The sequence below is a fragment of the Delphinus delphis genome, chromosome 1 (assembly GCF_949987515.2).
Source record: "Delphinus delphis chromosome 1, mDelDel1.2, whole genome shotgun sequence".
Taxonomy (NCBI): Eukaryota; Metazoa; Chordata; class Mammalia; order Artiodactyla; family Delphinidae; genus Delphinus; species Delphinus delphis.
In genome coordinates, this window is record NC_082683.1 from 81,871,765 (window position 1) to 81,889,670 (window position 17,906).

Genomic DNA, 17,906 nt, shown 5'->3' on the forward strand with positions numbered 1-17,906 from the left:
AAGCTGAGCATCTCTGCCATAAACCAGGCATTGACCTCACCAAGCTCTGGGCTTTCATGGTTTTAACATAAAGCAATTAGAGCAGAACAGCAACTGCTGTGGCCCAGCTCTTTACAGTATATAATGAGCAAGGACTTGATCGTGTGAAATAGATTTAGTACTCACTGGGGCTTTACAATCCACTCAATTGTAAAGAACAGGCAGACAATTGTGAACCCTTATTTCTGGGAGAGACCCTCAATTTTTTCTTAGTTTTAAATGAAAATGGATGTCTCTTCTCTATTAATAATCAGTATTTTAAATGTAAATGCTCTTGTTGAGCACGCTGGGTTTTTTCTTAGCTCGAGAAAAAATATGTATTTAGATAAGCAGACAGTGATTATTTGTATTCGTGTTTCTGCAGCTTTATAACAGCTCTTTAGTAGCAGGAGACCCTCTAGGACGGCAGTGCTCAGTGTGGTCTGCGGGCCCACGGGAGCCTTTCAGGGAGTCTGTGAGGTTAACAGTATTTTTGTAATAATACTGAGAGCTTTTTTTGCCTTTTTCACTGGGTTGACATTTATGCTGATAGAGCAAAAGCAATGATGGGTAAAACTACTGGGGCTGTAGCAGCAAGCATGGGGGAGGCACCAAACTGGATAAGTAGTCACTGCATTTCTTGACCACCATGCTTTTTAAATTTATTCTTTAAATATTAGAAATTAAAAATATGTATTTCTTTAAAAAATAGCCAGTTCCACTTAAGAAGTCCTTGATGAAGCAGTAAGAATTACAATAGTCTCCCCTTATCTGCAGGCAGTATGTTTCAAGACCCCCAGTGGCTGCCTGGAACCACCCATAGTACCAAACCATATATATACTATGCTTTTTCCTATACATACATACCTATGATGAAGTTTAATTTCTAAATTAGGTACAGGAAGAGAATATCTGAATTGCCAACATCACTACTCTTGTGCTTCGGGGCCATTATTAAGTAAAATAAGGGTTACTTGAACAAGCACTGCAATACCTTGAGAGTCAATCTGATAAAAGATGGCTACCAAGTGACTAACGGATGGGATGCATTGGACAAAGGGATGATTCATGGGTTAGGCAGGAAGGAGATTTCATCAGGCTACTCAGAGTGGCACACGATTTAAAACTTACAAATTGTCCGAAAAAGAAAAAAACACTTATTAGAAAAGATACATGCACCCCAATGTTCATAGTCGCGTGACTTACAATTGCCAAGATAGAAACAACCTAAGTGTCCATCAACACTTAGGATGGATAAAGAAGATGCACACGCGCGCGCGCGCGCGCACACACACACACACACACACACACACACACACACACACACTGGATACTACTCAGCCATAAAAAAGAATGACATCTTGCCACTTGCAGCAACATGGATGGACCTGGAGGGCATTATGCTAAGTGAAGTAAGTCAGACAGAGAAAGACAAACACTGTATGATATATGTGGAATCTAAAAAATACAACGAACTAGTGAATGTGACAGTAAAGTAGACTCACAGATATGGAGAACAAACTAGTGGTTACCAGTGGGGAGAGGGAAGAGGGGAGGGGCAATATAGGGGTAGGAGATTAAGAGGTACAAACCATTAGATATAAAATGAGCTATAAGGATATACTGTACAACACAGGGAATATAGCCAATATTTTATAATAATTATTTATGGAGTATAACTTTTAAAAATTGTGAATCACTATATTGGACACCTGTAAGTTATATAATATTGTACATCAACTATACTTGAGTAAAAAAATATTGTACCACCACATAAAATAAAACTTATGAATTGTTCATATCTGGAATTTTCAGACCATGGTTGACTATGGGTGACTGAAGCTACGGATCAGGGGGACCACTGTATTCACTTTATTACATCCTGGCCCTTGAGTCCATGTCTCGAAATTTCTGTGTGGTGAGACAGGAAGCAGACATACAGCACTTCTCCTGCACACCCAGCACAGTGGTTGTCTCGAGGGAAAGCAATTGTGCCATTAAGTTGTAGGCTGCACTAGCTGCTTTTTCATGGAATGCCATTTTTACTTCAAAGAACGTCTGACAAACAATGGTTATGCAGACACGAGTATTTATTTGGCAGACATTTTCTACAAAATGAACAAAGTGAGCCTGTCACTTCAAGGAAAACAACTGACAGTGTTTGTTGCCAATGCTAAAACTTGAGCTTTCAACTGAAAATGAGAATTTTGAGAAACGTGTATTTACCACCATGAGTGGTAAATACTTTAGTGATTTTTTTCATGAACGACGATAATAATGAATGTGAGTTTTGGGTATTGTATAGTGAAATATGTTAACATTTGGAAGATCTGCATATCTCAGCAAAGCAGTATTTTTCAAATGACCAATGCACGATGGTACAAATCATGCATGGGTAAGATCCATTCACATGGCCAGAGAGACCAATGGATGTTAAGGGAATAGAGTAAAAAAAAAAAGTTCATTGATATGATTTCAGATTCCACACTGAAATTAACATTTACGGAACTGCAACTTTTCAAGTTTTAGTATAATAATAAAGAAGAATATCTCTAATGATCTGAAAAGGCTATTAAAATACTATTCCTAGGGGATGAGGAGTGAGCAAAATGAGTGAAGGAGATCAAAAGGTACAAATTTCCAGTTATAAAGTGAATAAGTGCTGGGGATGTAATACACAGCACGGTGACTATAGTTAATAATACTATATTGTGGGCTTCCCTGGTGGTGCAGTGGTTGAGGGTGCGCCTGCCGATGCAGGGGACGCGGGCTCGTGCCCCGGTCCGGGAAGATGCCACATGCCGCGGAGCGGCTGGGCCCCTGAGCCATGGCCGCTGAGCCTAAGCGTTCGGAGCCTGTGCTCCGCAACGCGAGAGGCTACAGCAGTGAGAGGCCCGCATACCGCAAATAAATAAATAAATAAAAAATAATAATACTATAGTGCATATTTGAAAGTAGCTAGCAAAGTGGATCTCAAAAGTTCTCATCAGAAAAAACTTTTTTATAACTATGTATGGGGACGGATGCTAACTGGTCTTATTGTGATCATTTTGCAATATATACAAATATCAAATCATTACATCGTATACCTGAAACTAATATAATGTTATGTCAATCATACCTCAATAAAAAAAAGACTATTCCTCCCTTTTTGAATTACATTATCTGTGCAAGACCAGATTTTCTTTAGACTTCAACCAAAATGATGTAACACAACAGACTGAAGGCTAAAGCAGACATGAGAATCAAGCTTGTTCTATTAGACTAGACACTAAAGAGATTTGCAAAAATGTAAACCAATGCCATTCTTCTCACTAAATTTTGTTTTGGAAAATGAATATTTTTTATAAAACATGCTATTTATAGTCACATAATGGGTTTAATATTGTTATTTTAAATGAATTAAATAAACATTTAAAATTCCTACATTTTAATTTCTCATACAATAAATCAATAGCTAAAACCCACATAACAAAAGCTCTCTGGGGTCCTCAATAATTTGTAACAATTGAAAAGGGGTCTTGAGACCAAAGAGTTTAAAAACTTAGGCTCTCATATATCTAACCTACCTGTTTTACATAATTTTGATTAAGCCATAAGTTTTCAGCATCAGATCTGTGGAGTAGACTAAGGTATATAAATAGAGGAGTATCTATTTTTATAAGTAACTATCATAAAAGCACTAATGATTATCAGAGGAAATTTGGAAACAGAGAGAAATGTGAAAAATAAAACAAAACTCCTTAATTGCCAGGAAGTTAATTTTGACTTATTACCCAACACTCAATCATTCTACTCATACGTGTTTATCTTACAGAAATTCTCGCACAAATGCACACCAAGCCTTCTCAGTGAGGCAATGTATCCTTCCAGTACTGAGTTTCACGCTTCTTTTCTCCCACCCATATCCAGCCCCTCTGGAAATCCTGAGGCTCTGCCTTCATATTTTATGTCAAGAATCCCCCTTCTTCACCACCCCTTCTGCCATCACAGATCCAAATCATCACCATCTCTCACCTGGACGGTCACCACGGCCTCCCATCTGATCTCCCTGCTCCTACCCTTGTCCCTCACAGTCTGCCAGCAACATACAGGTCAAAGTGATCCTGCGAAGGCTCCCCATCTCACTCTGTAAAAGTTAATATCTTTACTGGGACATCCAGGCCCTGTGCAACCTGCCTCATCCCCCTTCCTCATTCTCTCACATCAGCTTTCACCACTCTCCCTCAAGGCCACGCCCTCTGGCCCCACTGGCCTCACAGCTGTTCCTGAGTGGAAGAGGTGAGCTCTGGCTTTCACGGCCTTGCCCTTGCTACATCCTCCCCCCATCAGACACCACTCTTTTTTTTTTCCTTTTTTTTGGCCACGAGACTTGCGGGATCTTAGCTCCCCAACCAGGGACTGAACCCGGGCCCTTGGCAGTGAGAGTGTACAGTCCTAACCATTGGTCCACCAGGGAATTCCCCAGACACCACTCTTGACTTGCCCCTCCACTAGAAAGTCGCCCTCTGGGTGAGGCCTGCCCTGGCCACCCTACTTAAATTCAACATCCCCTTAACTCCAACATTTAGTAGTTCTTTCCCCTGATGAATTTTTTTCAGCTCAGCACTATGTCTACCGAACGTGGTGTACTCGGTTGTCTTCTCTGTCTTCTCACCATTCCACCCCATAATATGAGATCCATAGAGGCAGGGACATTGTTTTCTTCACTGCTGTATCCTCAGGCCCTCGAACAGTGACCAGCAGATGGCAGATACTCAATAAACATTTGTTAAACGACTATGCCATATATAACAAATATGACTATATTTGTTAAATAACTGCAAAACTGTTTTTAACAAGAATCCAAATGACAGTAGGAAATTGGTTAAATATAATTGTATTTCACACAATGGAATACTGGATAACCATTCAAAAGAAGGAGGTAGGGCTTCCCTGGTGGCGCAGTGGTTGAGAGTCCGCCTGCTGATGCAGGGGACACGGGCTCGTGCCCCGGTCCGAGAAGATCCCACATGCCGCGGAGCAGCTGGGCCCATGAGCCGTGACCGCTGAGCCTGCGCGTCCAGAGCCTGTGCTCCGCAACAGGAGAGGCCACAACAGTGAGAGGTCCACACACCACAAAAAAAAAAAAAAAAGAAGGAGGTAGACCCACATGTTTAACAGGGAATGATGTCCAATGAAAACAGGAAGTTGCAAAGCAATATGTAGTTATACACAATTTTTGGCAATCAATCAAATTGTTCCCCAGCTCAGCATTCTTTTTCTCTTTAACAGTTTGACCATCTCAGAATTTCCTAGGAACACTTGAAGTTTCCTCACCCTTCCCATTCAATAAATATGAGAGTCCCTACTCTTCCCAGAAGACCCCGCCTGCTGTTCTCTCCTGCCACAGTCAGCCTGGGCACACACTTCCCCGCATGCTGGGGTGATGTCTGTCTTCTGCCTCACCTAATACCAGCTTCCTTCCTGTCAAGTCACCATTTTTTTCAGCTGTCAAGTCACAATTCAAATATAATTTTTTCCAAGAAAACTTCTTGGTAATGACATGTGAAACTTCAGATCGATGCCAACTCCCCCTCAAAATGTACATACAGTATTGCAGCATCTTAGAGCTGTTAGCCCAAGAACGTTAGACAATTAATTCTAATAATAAAATGCCTTGACAATTTTAATGTCTTATATGGAGCTAACGAAAATGACTTGCCTTCTTACATAATTTAAATACAGACCTTAGTTCTGAGGTTGTAAATATAATGCTATGGCACACTCTTACATTTAATATTAAAAGCTCCCAGAACACACAGAAACTGTCTCACAGCCAAACGCTGTGCTGTTGTGTCATTCAGTTACCACTAGAGGGCAGAGCTTAACAGCAAACGATTCCAATGCTGAAGAGCCTGGCCTCTCATTTGCGGGTTGATGAGTTACTGGGCCCTCACAGCTGATAACAAGATCCCTGAGCTGAGGATTGAGAGATCAGAGCCATAGAGGTTGCCAGAACCACTTTTTAAAAGTGTATACCTCTGGGCTTCCCTGGTGGCGCAGTGGTTGAGAGTCCCCCTGCCGATGCAGGGGACACGGTTCATGCCCCGGTCCGGGAAGATCCCACATGCCGCGGAGCGGCTGGGCCCGTGAGCCATGGCCGCTGAGCCTGCGCGTCCGGAGCCTGTGCTCCGCAACGGGAGAAGCCACAACAGTGAGAGGCCCGCGTACCGCAAAAAAAAAAAAAAAAAAAAGTGTATACCTTTGCCTACATGTGTGAGTATTTAAGATGACAACAGTGATTCTGCAGTTTTTATACTATACCAGGTTGGCAAGAGAAGACAGAGTGAGGTTAGGGGTGGGAACCTCCTTGCTGTCATGAAATAAAATCACTGAAGAATTTCTGGAAAATGTTTAGAGATCTGTGTGTGACTTACTTCAGGAAACTTAAAGATCTTTGGGACAAGCTCATTCCCTCACCCCTGAATTTCAATGCCCTTCCCATCTGGCTGTATATGGTCATCAGTCAGTTACTAAATATTTATTAAGAGGACAAGAAAGGGTCCTTGCCCTCAGAACTCACATTCTAAGAGGAGTGGTTATTGTTGTATTTAACTAAACAAATAGAATTTGGCACAAGTGCTATGAGGATAATACTCAGAGTGATGAGGCTGCGGAGGCTGCTTTTAGCAGGGGGGTCAGGGAAGGTCCCTCTGAGGCAGTGACATCTGAGTGGGGATGCACCAGCCACCGGAGAACTAGGGTGACAGCTACAAAACCAGCATTTCCAGAGTGCCATCTACCTAGCAGGCACTGTGCTAACAACTTTGTGTGCATGAACTCATTTAAGCCCTACATTCTCCCATTTACTGTTAAGGAAATTGAGCTCCAGAGAATTTCAGAAACTTGCCCAAAGCCACACAACCAAGAAATGGCTAAGATGGGGCTGTGCCTCTGTATTAGTCTCCTAGGGCTGCTGTAACAAATTACCACAAACTGGATGGCTTTAAAATAGAAATGTATTCTCTCACGGTTCGGGAGGCTACGAGTCCAAAATCAAGGTGTCGCAGGGCCACACTCTCTCCGAAGGCTCTAAGGTGGGACCATTCCTTGCCCCTTCCTAGCTTGCGGTGGTGAACACTGGCAATCCTCAGTGTTCCTAGGCCTGTGCACACAACAACCCCAATCGCTGTCATCACATGGCATGCTCCCTGGGTGTCCAAATTCCTCTCTTCTTATAAGACACCAGTCATTGGATTAGGCCTACCCTCACCCAGCATGACCTCGTCTTAATTTGATCACATGTGCAAAGACCTTATTTCCAAATACGGTCACATTCACAGGTACTGGGGGTTATAGGACATCAACACATCTTTTGGGGAACACAGCTCAACCCACGACAGCATCCAAGCACCCTCTTCAAACCACTCAGCTGTTCTACCTCAAAAGAACCTTCCAGGCTTGAGGGAAAGGCAAAGACCCGGCAGCAGCAGGAAAAACCAGCATGGAAAAGTTTGTGAGCAAGGTGGATGGCAGGAGATGAGCTTAGAGGTGAACAGGCCACAAGAGGATGGCTGCGAAGCCCAGTTATAAAGCTGAGTCTGGTCAGAGGCCATAGCTTCAATCCCTGCTTACATGTTAGTTCTCCAGTCTCTTCACCAACTCTCTTACTATTGGGGATCTCAGAGGAGTCCTCTTCCTTCAGCCAAGGATGAAAGCTGCAGCACAGAACATGAATGTGAACCTGCCGTTATTCCACTCACAGGCCACCCCGGGCTCCCTCAAGCACCTCCAGAGGGCAGCTCCAGGGTCTGACCTTGGGGAATTCACTTCTGACTTGGGACACTGAGAAAACACATCTCAGGCTGTACTGGCAGAGCAATATCTGGCCTGAGGAGTTATCCAGACAAGCCCCAGGCAAGAGCAGTCAGGACTCAAGCTATTTCCGCACACCTGTTCACCCAGAAGAGCTGAAGATGCTAATGCGACAGGAGAGATGCTGCCGCTCAGAGCAGACGGGTCTGCCTGATGGGAGGCTGAGGTGTGTCCGGATCACGCAGTGTTGCAACAGCATTGTCTCTGTGATTGTGCAAGATCACACAACTTGCACAAGGACTCACTGCTGTGTCCTCGGGCAAGGTCAAGGTGATGTCGATGACCTACGGCTGCATCGTGGAAGAGGTAGCATGGAAAGATGGGATTTTTTGTGGAAAGCCTACTACGTATTGTTCAGAGGAAAAACAAGGACAGTGTACGTGCATTCACTCTAGAGCAGGGGCCTACAAAACTTTTCTGTAAAGGGACAGATAGTAATTAGTTCAGGCTCTGTTCTGTCACATCTACTCAACTCCATCATTATAGTCAGAAAGTGGCAATACATCAGTGAATGGATGTGGCTGTGTTTCAATAAAACTTTACGCACATTGAAATTTGAATTTTACAACTTTCACATTCTTCTTTTGATTTTTTAAAAACCCACTTAAAAACATAATATCCGTTTTCAGCTTGTGGGCCTACAATAGACAGCAGGCCACATTTGGTCGCAGGCTGTAGTTTGCCAACTGCCCACCCCACACCCCTCCCCCAGGCTAATGATATCCCCAGCTGCTCATGAATTAACTTAATGTCATCGTGGTAACAAGGTCTCCAACTGGAAATCTTTCCTCCCCTAAAATCCTTACCGGCTTTTGGCAAGATGCCAGGCATTGTGTGAACTCTGGAATTGCCCGTGGCTTCCTCTCTGTCACCACCTCCATTTAAGTCCTGCCGGGAACTGTCAACACACCTTATAAAACAGCTCTTAATTCTGTCTCTAAAAGGCCCCCGGCACCTGCCCTGACTTTCCATTCCCACTGCCACTATCTTAGGTTAGGCTCTTGATGGCACTTTCCTCCTACTCGGCCTGACTCGACTGAACAATTACTAACACATAGAATCTGCCCCAAACTATCTGTCGAACGAACAAAGGCAGTAAAGTAGCCACAAGCTCAGCACTTTCTCCATCTGATCGGCAGTCTGATGTGGCCCATCTCAAAACCAAAAATTTCCCCTAGTGAGGCGGCAGCGCTGAAGGGCTAAACTATGATAAGCATTTAGCTTGCTTTTTTGAAAGTCAGGCTCAGCTGAGGTATAATCTGCCAGGAGTAAAAGTCACCCTTTCTGTACAGTTCTGTGCGCTTTGAAACGACCCCAATCAAGGAATTCCAATCATTGCCTCGCAGTTCCCTCATTCCCTTTTGCAGCTGACCTCTCTCTCTACTCCTTTCAACCACTGATTTGTTGTCTGTACTGTACGGTTTTATCTGCATCCAACAGTCCAGTTCCTTTTTATGGCCGAAGAGGATGCTGTTGTGTGGGTCTGCAGTTTATCTGCTCACCAGTCCAAGGACGCTTGAGCTGTTTCCAGTTTTTGTCAATAACAAATAATGTCACCATCGGCATTCACATACAGATTTCAAAATGGACGTACGTTTTCATGATGAGGTTTTACTTTGTATAAATGGCCACATTTTCACAGACCTGCAGGATAGGATTCCATTGAATGAAGGCCTGTCCTCCATCCCTATTCTTCTGCCTTCTCACCCTGCCTCAGCAATCTTTTACAAATGCAGTAACATTAAGCCTCCCGAGAATATCTGCAGAGAACTTTTTGGGGTGGGGTGGGAGGAGCTGGATGGGAGCTGTCTTCGTTGCTCCCAGGATGAGCCCCAAAGCTGCTCCCCACTCATGGCGGGCGGTGTTTGGCCTTCTCATCCACAGGGGGCGGTGCTGGCTCTCTGGGTGTGCAAGCTCAGGCAAAAACCTGCAGAGCCAGCCATCGGGCCATTATCTGCTTCATGTAACTCGTTAAAATCTCATGGAATGCACAGCGCACCATTGTTTTGGTTAGTCCCTTTCATGGCTTTGTGAGCTGGCTAATTCAGAGCAGACTGGCCTGTTTTCCCCGCTGGAAGAAAAAGACTCTCCTCAAAGACGGCTATTTAACCGTGACCATGGCTGCAGCCATCTTGAGCACAAAGGTGGTGGTGGGGGGGCGCTACAGCCCCCGCCGCCCCCGCCCCCAGCGAGGCTCCCACAGCCCGGGCACTTATTCTTGGCGCTGGAATTCGCATAATGACTCCTCTTTTAATCTGCTGGGTGACCTCATGTAGCCCCGGCGACTGCAGGAAACGGCCTTGCTGAGATCTGAGCCTTGGGCAGTCTGTCAAGTCTGTAAGACCCTCTTAGAAAGCATTTTCGGAGTGTTAACCCCATAAGGACCGATCTCCGGGTAGCTCTGGGCTCCTGAGCTGCCGGTGTGCACCCCAGAGGAAGGAGAAGTCCAAGGGCGCTGGTCGCCCCTCGAGATACCGCTCCAGTCCCATCCCTTCTCCTAACCCACAAAGCAAGCTCAGAAACCGCAAATCATCTTAGAAAAGCTCGTCAAGTGGTTCCAGCAAGAGTCGACCAGGGCTGACGACAAAAGAAAGGATATTCGTTCACTAGGGAGCTCATGGGAACAAAAGGCTGCATTCAGTCCTGACACTTGCTCACTGCAGAGCCTGGAGAGCAGGCTCTGTCCGAGGGCACCGTGCTGTTCACAGCCTGGCCTTGCCTACACCTTGCTTAATTTGAAAAAACAGGCTTCCCAATGTCTCCTCGACTTTGCTATTGCTATATTTATTTTTCAATTTGTCTTTCTTAAAATGAAAAAATCTATAATAAACATTTCTTCTAAAAGAAAAATCACAAAACCGTAATAAACATTTCTTCTTAAAAAAAAAAAACCACCCAGCTCTGCTGTAGCTAATCACCTCCTCCTCTAAAAAATATACTTTTAAACCACTCTCAGAAAAGAGACTCTATTACTATAACTGTAAGGCTGTGTGTGAAGAAGCTAGAAAGAATTTGAATCTTCATTCTAAAAGGAAGATAGGTATTAAGAGGAAGAAGAAAGGAAATACTATAAATTTATAGTTTAGTGAGTATGGGGTGTGGGAGGGCAACTCCCAAAGGTTAAAGAAGTAGCCCCAGGAAAAAAATGAAAAGAATGATAAAGAGTGAAAATGAAAGTAGGTTTCATAGGTTCAAGAGGCATCGCTAAAGTGAAAGCACGGGGATCATAATAGCAAATGTAGGAGGGTTGCGGGTAAATCTCCAACCTTTTGAGGTAATACGATGGGTGGGCACTTATTATCTGCCACATCCTTGGTCTCAATGTCTGAGACACAACATAAAATGCCACCCTTGTTCCAATCGATGTGGCAATTTTATGATCAAGAGTGATAGATTAATTAAGAACCCCTTACCACTTGCAAAAACCTTTCCACTCTGGCTTATCACAGGCAGAGGGGATCCTAGAAGTCTTAAACTAGGAGGGACATTGGCCCATCCCCTGGTTTTCTAGTTGTGGGGAAGATGGAACCGATCTCGAATGGTCTTGGCCTGCGGTGGCTTGAAGCAGGATTTTGGTTCCCCGGCCAGAGACTGAAGTCAGGTGGCGGCAGGGGGAGTGCTGAATCCTAGCCACTAGACCATCAGGGACAGTGGCCAGTGACAAGGCCCTGGCCCATCAGCTTTGTAGATATGAATTCCCACAAAGAGACAGAAAGTAGTGAAATAAGTGTTCATTAGGAGGAAAAAGGATACATGTGAATAGACTCATACAGGCAGACTCAGAGGAAGAGTCATGCCCTCATGGTAGTTTGAATCACTTTTACGGGGCATTTCTTCCAGGCTTCCTTTGGCCAATCATCTTGCTTTGCCTGGTTCTGAGTCTGTATTTGGTTTATCTCAGGGTCTTCCCCTGTGTGTGTGCGCGCGCATCTCTTAGCCAAGATGGATTCTAGCAAAGAGACCTATATGGGTAGGTTGACATCACCTACTATGGTGTGGTGCCCCCTCCTTTCCTGACCTCCGAGGATCCTTTCTGCGCCTGTGTAGTGGGGAAGGTCTCCTTGACTTCGAGGATGAGGAATATGGGTCTCTTTATCCCTTATCTGGGCAGGGCTCATCTTCTCCTCCCTGCTGTCTCCCTAGAAGGGGACAAACTCCAGCTGCTCAGCCTGGGGCCCACCTATCTCCTGCCTCAGAACCCACAGAGAGAAGGTGGAAAATCCAAGGTCATGCCGCTAATTAGACCAGAGCGTGGACCAGGCTCCCCTCCCTGGAGGGTCTTAGGGGCTGTGTAACTTGGAGTCTCCTATTGGAATGCTATCTGGGAAGGATAACACACTGAGCTATTACCATGTATTCACATTTTAGTACAATTATTTTTATCAAATGTTCTAAGCAGCTACCTGACACAGGTCTAAGAAATTAGACACAGAGTAAATACATTTTAAAGGCAGTAAAAATATAGCAAAGACTAAATGGGGGGCAGTAAGCAGGTAAAGCAGCCCAGAAGATAAACTCTACTGAACAATTTTGCCTAGGGCTATTTCCTCTGTTTTAAAAAAAAAAAAAAAAGTTGGTTTTTATCTAGGGTAAGGTATGCTAGGTACGCGGAGGAAAATTCCAGAGCTGCACACTACTAGCCAAAGTCACTACCTTAAGAGCAAGAGGAAGGTGCAGCTGCTTGGAGGTTTCTGCTTTCCAGTCTGGAAGAAGAGGTCTTGTTCAGATATAGTGAAAGAGAAACAATTATATTTGATTACAGAAAAGGATCTCATGACTCTACAAAACAGTTAAACTCATACCTTCAAGATGATCATGTTTTAAGCTACTGGGTCGGTGGGAGTGGGGAATGTGGAGAGAGAAGGGGGCTAGGGACACAAGGAAAAGGTAAAAAAGAAGAAGAAGAAAAAAAAAAGAAAACTCCCCTCGCTAACAGTCAGAATTAAAGAGACAGAAACAGTGGAGAATAAGATTCCAAAATCCCTGGGGGTTCTTTGGATCTATTCAAATTTTCTTATCACATCCAAGCAGGGAATTCATCACTTAGGGTAACCAGGTGCCACTGGGAGGCTCCAGCAGGAGGTAAGCCTGCTGAAGAAATGAAAGAACTACCAAACAGCCCTAGGGCTTCCCCGCCAAGCACTTTTCCCTCCATTCCTCACACAGAGGAGCTCCTCGTAACCTAGCAACCACCTGCCGGGTTCCCTTTCACGCTGCCTTACTGACGTGCAGCAATGCCAACTGTGGGAAGTGCTAGGAGGACACAGAGTACAAACTGGACACGACTGAACTGTGGAGTCACTCCCTCTCTCCTGCCACGACACAGCAGCCCCATCACCCCGTGAAGTATGGGTCAGCTCAAGTGCTTCCTCTCGCCCAGACACGAGGAACCAGGGGTGGTCCCAGACCTCGCTCTTAATCAGAGCACTGGGAAAACCAGGTGAAGACGGTTAGAAAGTCTCCATGGTAAGGGAGACTTGGGAAGGCGGCTCCTAAAAGGATGAGAACGGCTGTCAGTTGGCCCCAACTGGGTGCTTCTACTGCCGAGATGATACCCAGTCAGAGATCTGCTTGCTCCCCGCTCCCCCCGCCCCCATTCTGAGGTCACAATGAACTGCTAAAACTCTGACTCTACCAGAAAGGGCCCTACAGGAGGCAACATACTTTACATAGAATACGTTTGTCCGTGTCCGAGAAAGGGGATGATAGGGAAGAAACAGCTCAAAGTCAGAGGGCCAAACTGCATCCACTTTATCTGCACCTCTCACCTCCCTCAATCATCTTCAGCCACCCTCCAGGCTCTAGGCACCAGCTGGCACAGATATACGAGGGCTTGGAGGCATGGGCTGGTCAGCAGGGCTCAAGAGGGTAGCTAAGTCTGAAATGCTAGGACGGGCCTGCGCTGGCCCAAGACAACTGACACGTGGGTCCATTCAGACCTTGAGGCCCAAGGCCTCTGTGAGTGTGTTTTCAGAGCTTTAGTGCCCATGGAGGCAAACGAAAATACCCTACATTCACTCAGCAAATCCCCAAGCCATTCCTCCAAACCAAGGGCAAAGTGAGAAAGAAAAAAAAAAAAATGCAATGCATCAAGGAGGGACGTAGAGATTTCATCTCTAAAGCTCTGACCAGATTCAGATGAGGATGGGAGGAAAGAGTAACCTTCGGAACACCTCAGCGAGTCCTCGAAGAGGGTGCTCCTGGAGCCACCAAGAGCAGTTCTATCACTACCAGGGAAGGCAGGGGGAGCCCAGCTAGATGGAAAAGCACCGACAACCTCACACCTCTTCTCAGTCAACACGACAACTCACGATGACCAATATTCATGCATGAGATGCAATAGCTTAGATAATACTAAGTAAGTCAGTCCTTCCCAAAGCCTCTGCTTAGGTTTAGAATTCCTCATTGGATTATCTTAAAAAGCTGGGACTTCAGTGAAAGAAAAAACGGAATTATGGAGTAAGGGGAGCAGGTGAGCACAGCTTGAGTGAGCCTGCAGTGGGAGATAGCCAGTTTCTGGAACATGGCGTGCAGTGAGTTCTAAAGGACAGCTGTGATTTACACACTGCAGAAGTCTAGGGCACATTTTTTATGTTATGGTCAAGTCAAATCGTAGTTTATGTGGATAGTGTCCCCAAATTCCTTGCAGTGTACAACCTGCACAAAAGCGTATGTGATGCCGCCAACACATCATTTATAAAGCCCTGACCAGAGTCTGACACAGCAGCCCTGCTGGCTTAGGATTACACGTTGGCTGCAGTTAAGCTACAGCTCAGACATAGTGGGGGTAGAAGAGAGGGGAAAAATAAAATCCACCTCCATTCCAACAAACGTCATTATGACTGCCTCCAGTGGCCACGTGGTTCTACTAGAGTTTTCTCCTCTAGGAGAAGCTTTAGACCTTCCATTCTCTGGTCTAAAGGGAAGAAATGCCAAAACCCTGGGGCAGGCACAGTCACAGGCACACAAAAAGCAACAGGCCTAAATACTCCGAAGCCAGGATGCGGGAATAATAAAGACAAAATGTGGCTCCTAGGAGGCAAGCACCTTAAGTCCTAACTTGTACCATGATTTCTCCTAAAATTTAATGATATATTTTTGTTATGAGAAATCCGAGTTCTCTTTTCTGTTGTAGGTGCCAGACGTAATTACAGTTCTCGAAAATAAAATAAAATAAAACAAAGATACACACCTGAAAAATGGGGAGGGGGGGGACAGAAGTGAAAAGCATCATTTCTTTCTGTTCAGAAGATTGTTTAGAAGCGTTGAGTATTTGGACGCACTGAATGTCAGCCCCACTGGAAAGTAAAGTATTACACAGCTCATGGTCCCAGATTAGCCACTGAACAAGAGGGTGGCTGCTGAAATGGAAAGGATGGCTCAGGAAGCCTCAGGGAGCCTTCAGTCCTCCAATGAAGGTAAACACAGCTTCACAACTGCTGTCTGCCATTCCAAAATCCAAAAACTCTGAAAACTGACAATTTTAAATAATTCATTTAGCAGCAGAACAAACCCAACCTCATTTGGTGGCAAAATGTGACCTGAACTAGGTAAAATCATTTGTAGTCTATTTATCCCACTTCACGTGAACATTCTCACATTTCACTGCTGAAATGATGGGCTTGATTGTGGGATGCTGACCCCAGCTCCCTTTGGGGGTGTTATATATATATGTACCATATTACCTTTCCGAAAAATTCTGAAGTTTTAAAACACATCTAGCCCCCAGGGTTTCAGATAAGGGGAAGAGTTTGTAAACTTAGAATAGAGTGACATAAGACCCCTGCAAAGATTACTAAAAGCCCAAAACAGTCAAATTACATCCTGGTGGTTTCAATCTAACCAGCTTCCTACACAAGCCAGATGGTGACATTATCTGGCAACACTGTGTTAGAAATGGGAAATCTATTACCACAGGCTCCCTACTACACGTTAAATCCTGGTTTCCTACCTTCACATATTCCAGAGTTGGGTCCAGAAGATGCTGATCCCTGAAAAGAGAAAATATAAATATGAGAACAATTGGGAACAATGCAATCTTACCCTGGGTAAAATGTACCCAACATTATTTCACCCTGTTCATTCACATTATTAAGATGGCCCCACCTCCCAGGCAATACCCACAGCAGACAGATAAGGAAGTTAGAACAGACAGAGATTTCTTTCACAGGTGTCTCCACGGGGTGGAGGACGTATAGGATACCACCATGACCTCAGTCTAGAAGCTCCACATGTTTTCCTGTCAAATTCAAGCTCCAAAAGTTAGACTATTCATATGTGGTAATTCTAGATTCACTCTGAACATAGAAATTAGCCTAACGGTCCGAAGCAAAGAGCTGTGAGAGATGCGAGTAAAGCAGGGCTGGATGCCCAAACCTGCAACACTTTGGACCAGGCAACTGTGTCACACCCACTTTGACAGAAAACGGAGGCTCAGGTGGGCAGATCGGCTGCTCAAGGTCACCCAGCACCCGGGTGAGTGAGTTCTGAACCCAGCTCTGCTTCTAAATCACCTTTCTCTTTTGCTGTCAAGCTGAGCAATTCATCCTAATTTTCTTTGGTGCCCCGGTGTTTTTTCTCTCCCCATTTAATGTCTGCTCATGTCTATCATACTGTTAGGATTAACCAGACAATTAAAAGTAAACAGCAGTGGTGTCACTGAGGAGGCTGACTTATTATAGTGGAAGAGGATCTAAGGCAAAGGAAAAGAGGGAGAGACATGAGAGCTGACGTTTCCAGCACCGGCAGAGTTACAGCAAAGTGCCCCCCTTAACAGACTATGTGAAAAGACAGCTGCCTTCAGAGACTTAAACTCCACAAAATCAACACATCACCCTGCAGAGACGGGATCATTTTTTAAAGGACAGAATGGCTCTGTAGCCGATAGGAGTAGTCTTCTTAAGGTGGGGGCGGGGTGTCAGTATACCTACAAAGTGGACGCATCCTTCAGAAGGCGGGGGATCACTGCCGGCAAGCAGCTGCCTCTGGAAGGGTGAGCTCAACCCCAGACCCTCGGGGGCTTGGATGCTTCCCTCTGTGGAGAGACTGCAGCCCTTCTCCCCTGAACAGGGGCAGCAGGACCCCTGCTGGGACACAAGGAGTCGATCCCACAGCTCAGGGGCACACCATCTTGTTGTGAAATGGATCCAACCCCCAAAGCTATTCCTGGAGTGGTCTGTCCACTTAGGGCTGCACACAGGGCACACGCACAGAGGCAGGCTGGCTTCGGAGATGCTCCTCTCGGATGTGCAAACAGATTAGGTTCTGAAATGAGTCCCTTTGTAAGGCCAAAGTATCCGAGAAGGGCTTAAGCTCAAAGTCCCTGGTGCATTTCCATCAAAGAGGGGTATAAATCAGTCTTTCAGAGCCTGAAAACCAGGCATACTCTTTGCCTCCAAGCTTGTGTGTGTTAATCAGGCATCTTTTCCCAAAGCAGCCGAGTCCGTCTGCTGTGCTGGGTCACCACCTCTTCTGCTGCAGTCTGGACATTGCATTGATGTCATCAGACTTTGTGACCATGGGACCACCCGGCTAGTGACTAAAAACTTTGTCAGCAGGGCTTTGGTCATACTCCCCTTTAAATTCGAAAACTCCTGGTTTTCTACTGAATTAACATTTTAGGCTTATAGGCATCCAGTCTTATGCTAATCATCTGGCCCAGTGGCCTGGCCCTGGGAGTGCAGAAAGATGTTAGAACCACTGAAATGCTGTTTCTCATCTTCTTCACGTTTCTATTTTTATGTAAGTTCTAAAATGTACATTATATACATTCAGACACATATGTCAATGCATGGATAAACCGTGTAGGTGTGTGCTTTTTAAGCCAATGATTTGGTCTCGGGATCTCTTTACACTCTAAATAATTGAGGACTCTGAAAAATTTTGTTCATGTGGGTTATATCTACTGATTACTGATATTAGAAATTAAATCCGAGAAACTTGCAAAATATTAATACATATTTTTAAAGTAAACCCATTATATGTTTAAATAAATAACGTTTTAATGAAAAACAGATATGTTTTTCATAGCA

The 17,906-nt window shown here is 44.9% G+C and overlaps 1 protein-coding gene across 1 annotated transcript in view; it reads right to left on the reverse strand.

Moving 5' to 3' along the window:
• Positions 1-17,906, reverse strand: part of BCAR3 (BCAR3 adaptor protein, NSP family member) — a 117,000-nt gene that overhangs the window by 63,708 nt on the left and 35,386 nt on the right. Inside the window, exon 3 of the mRNA XM_060025829.1 lies at positions 15,827-15,866. Within this exon, the coding sequence (XP_059881812.1) occupies positions 15,827-15,866 (40 nt within the window). The remainder of the gene's footprint in view (positions 1-15,826; positions 15,867-17,906) is intronic.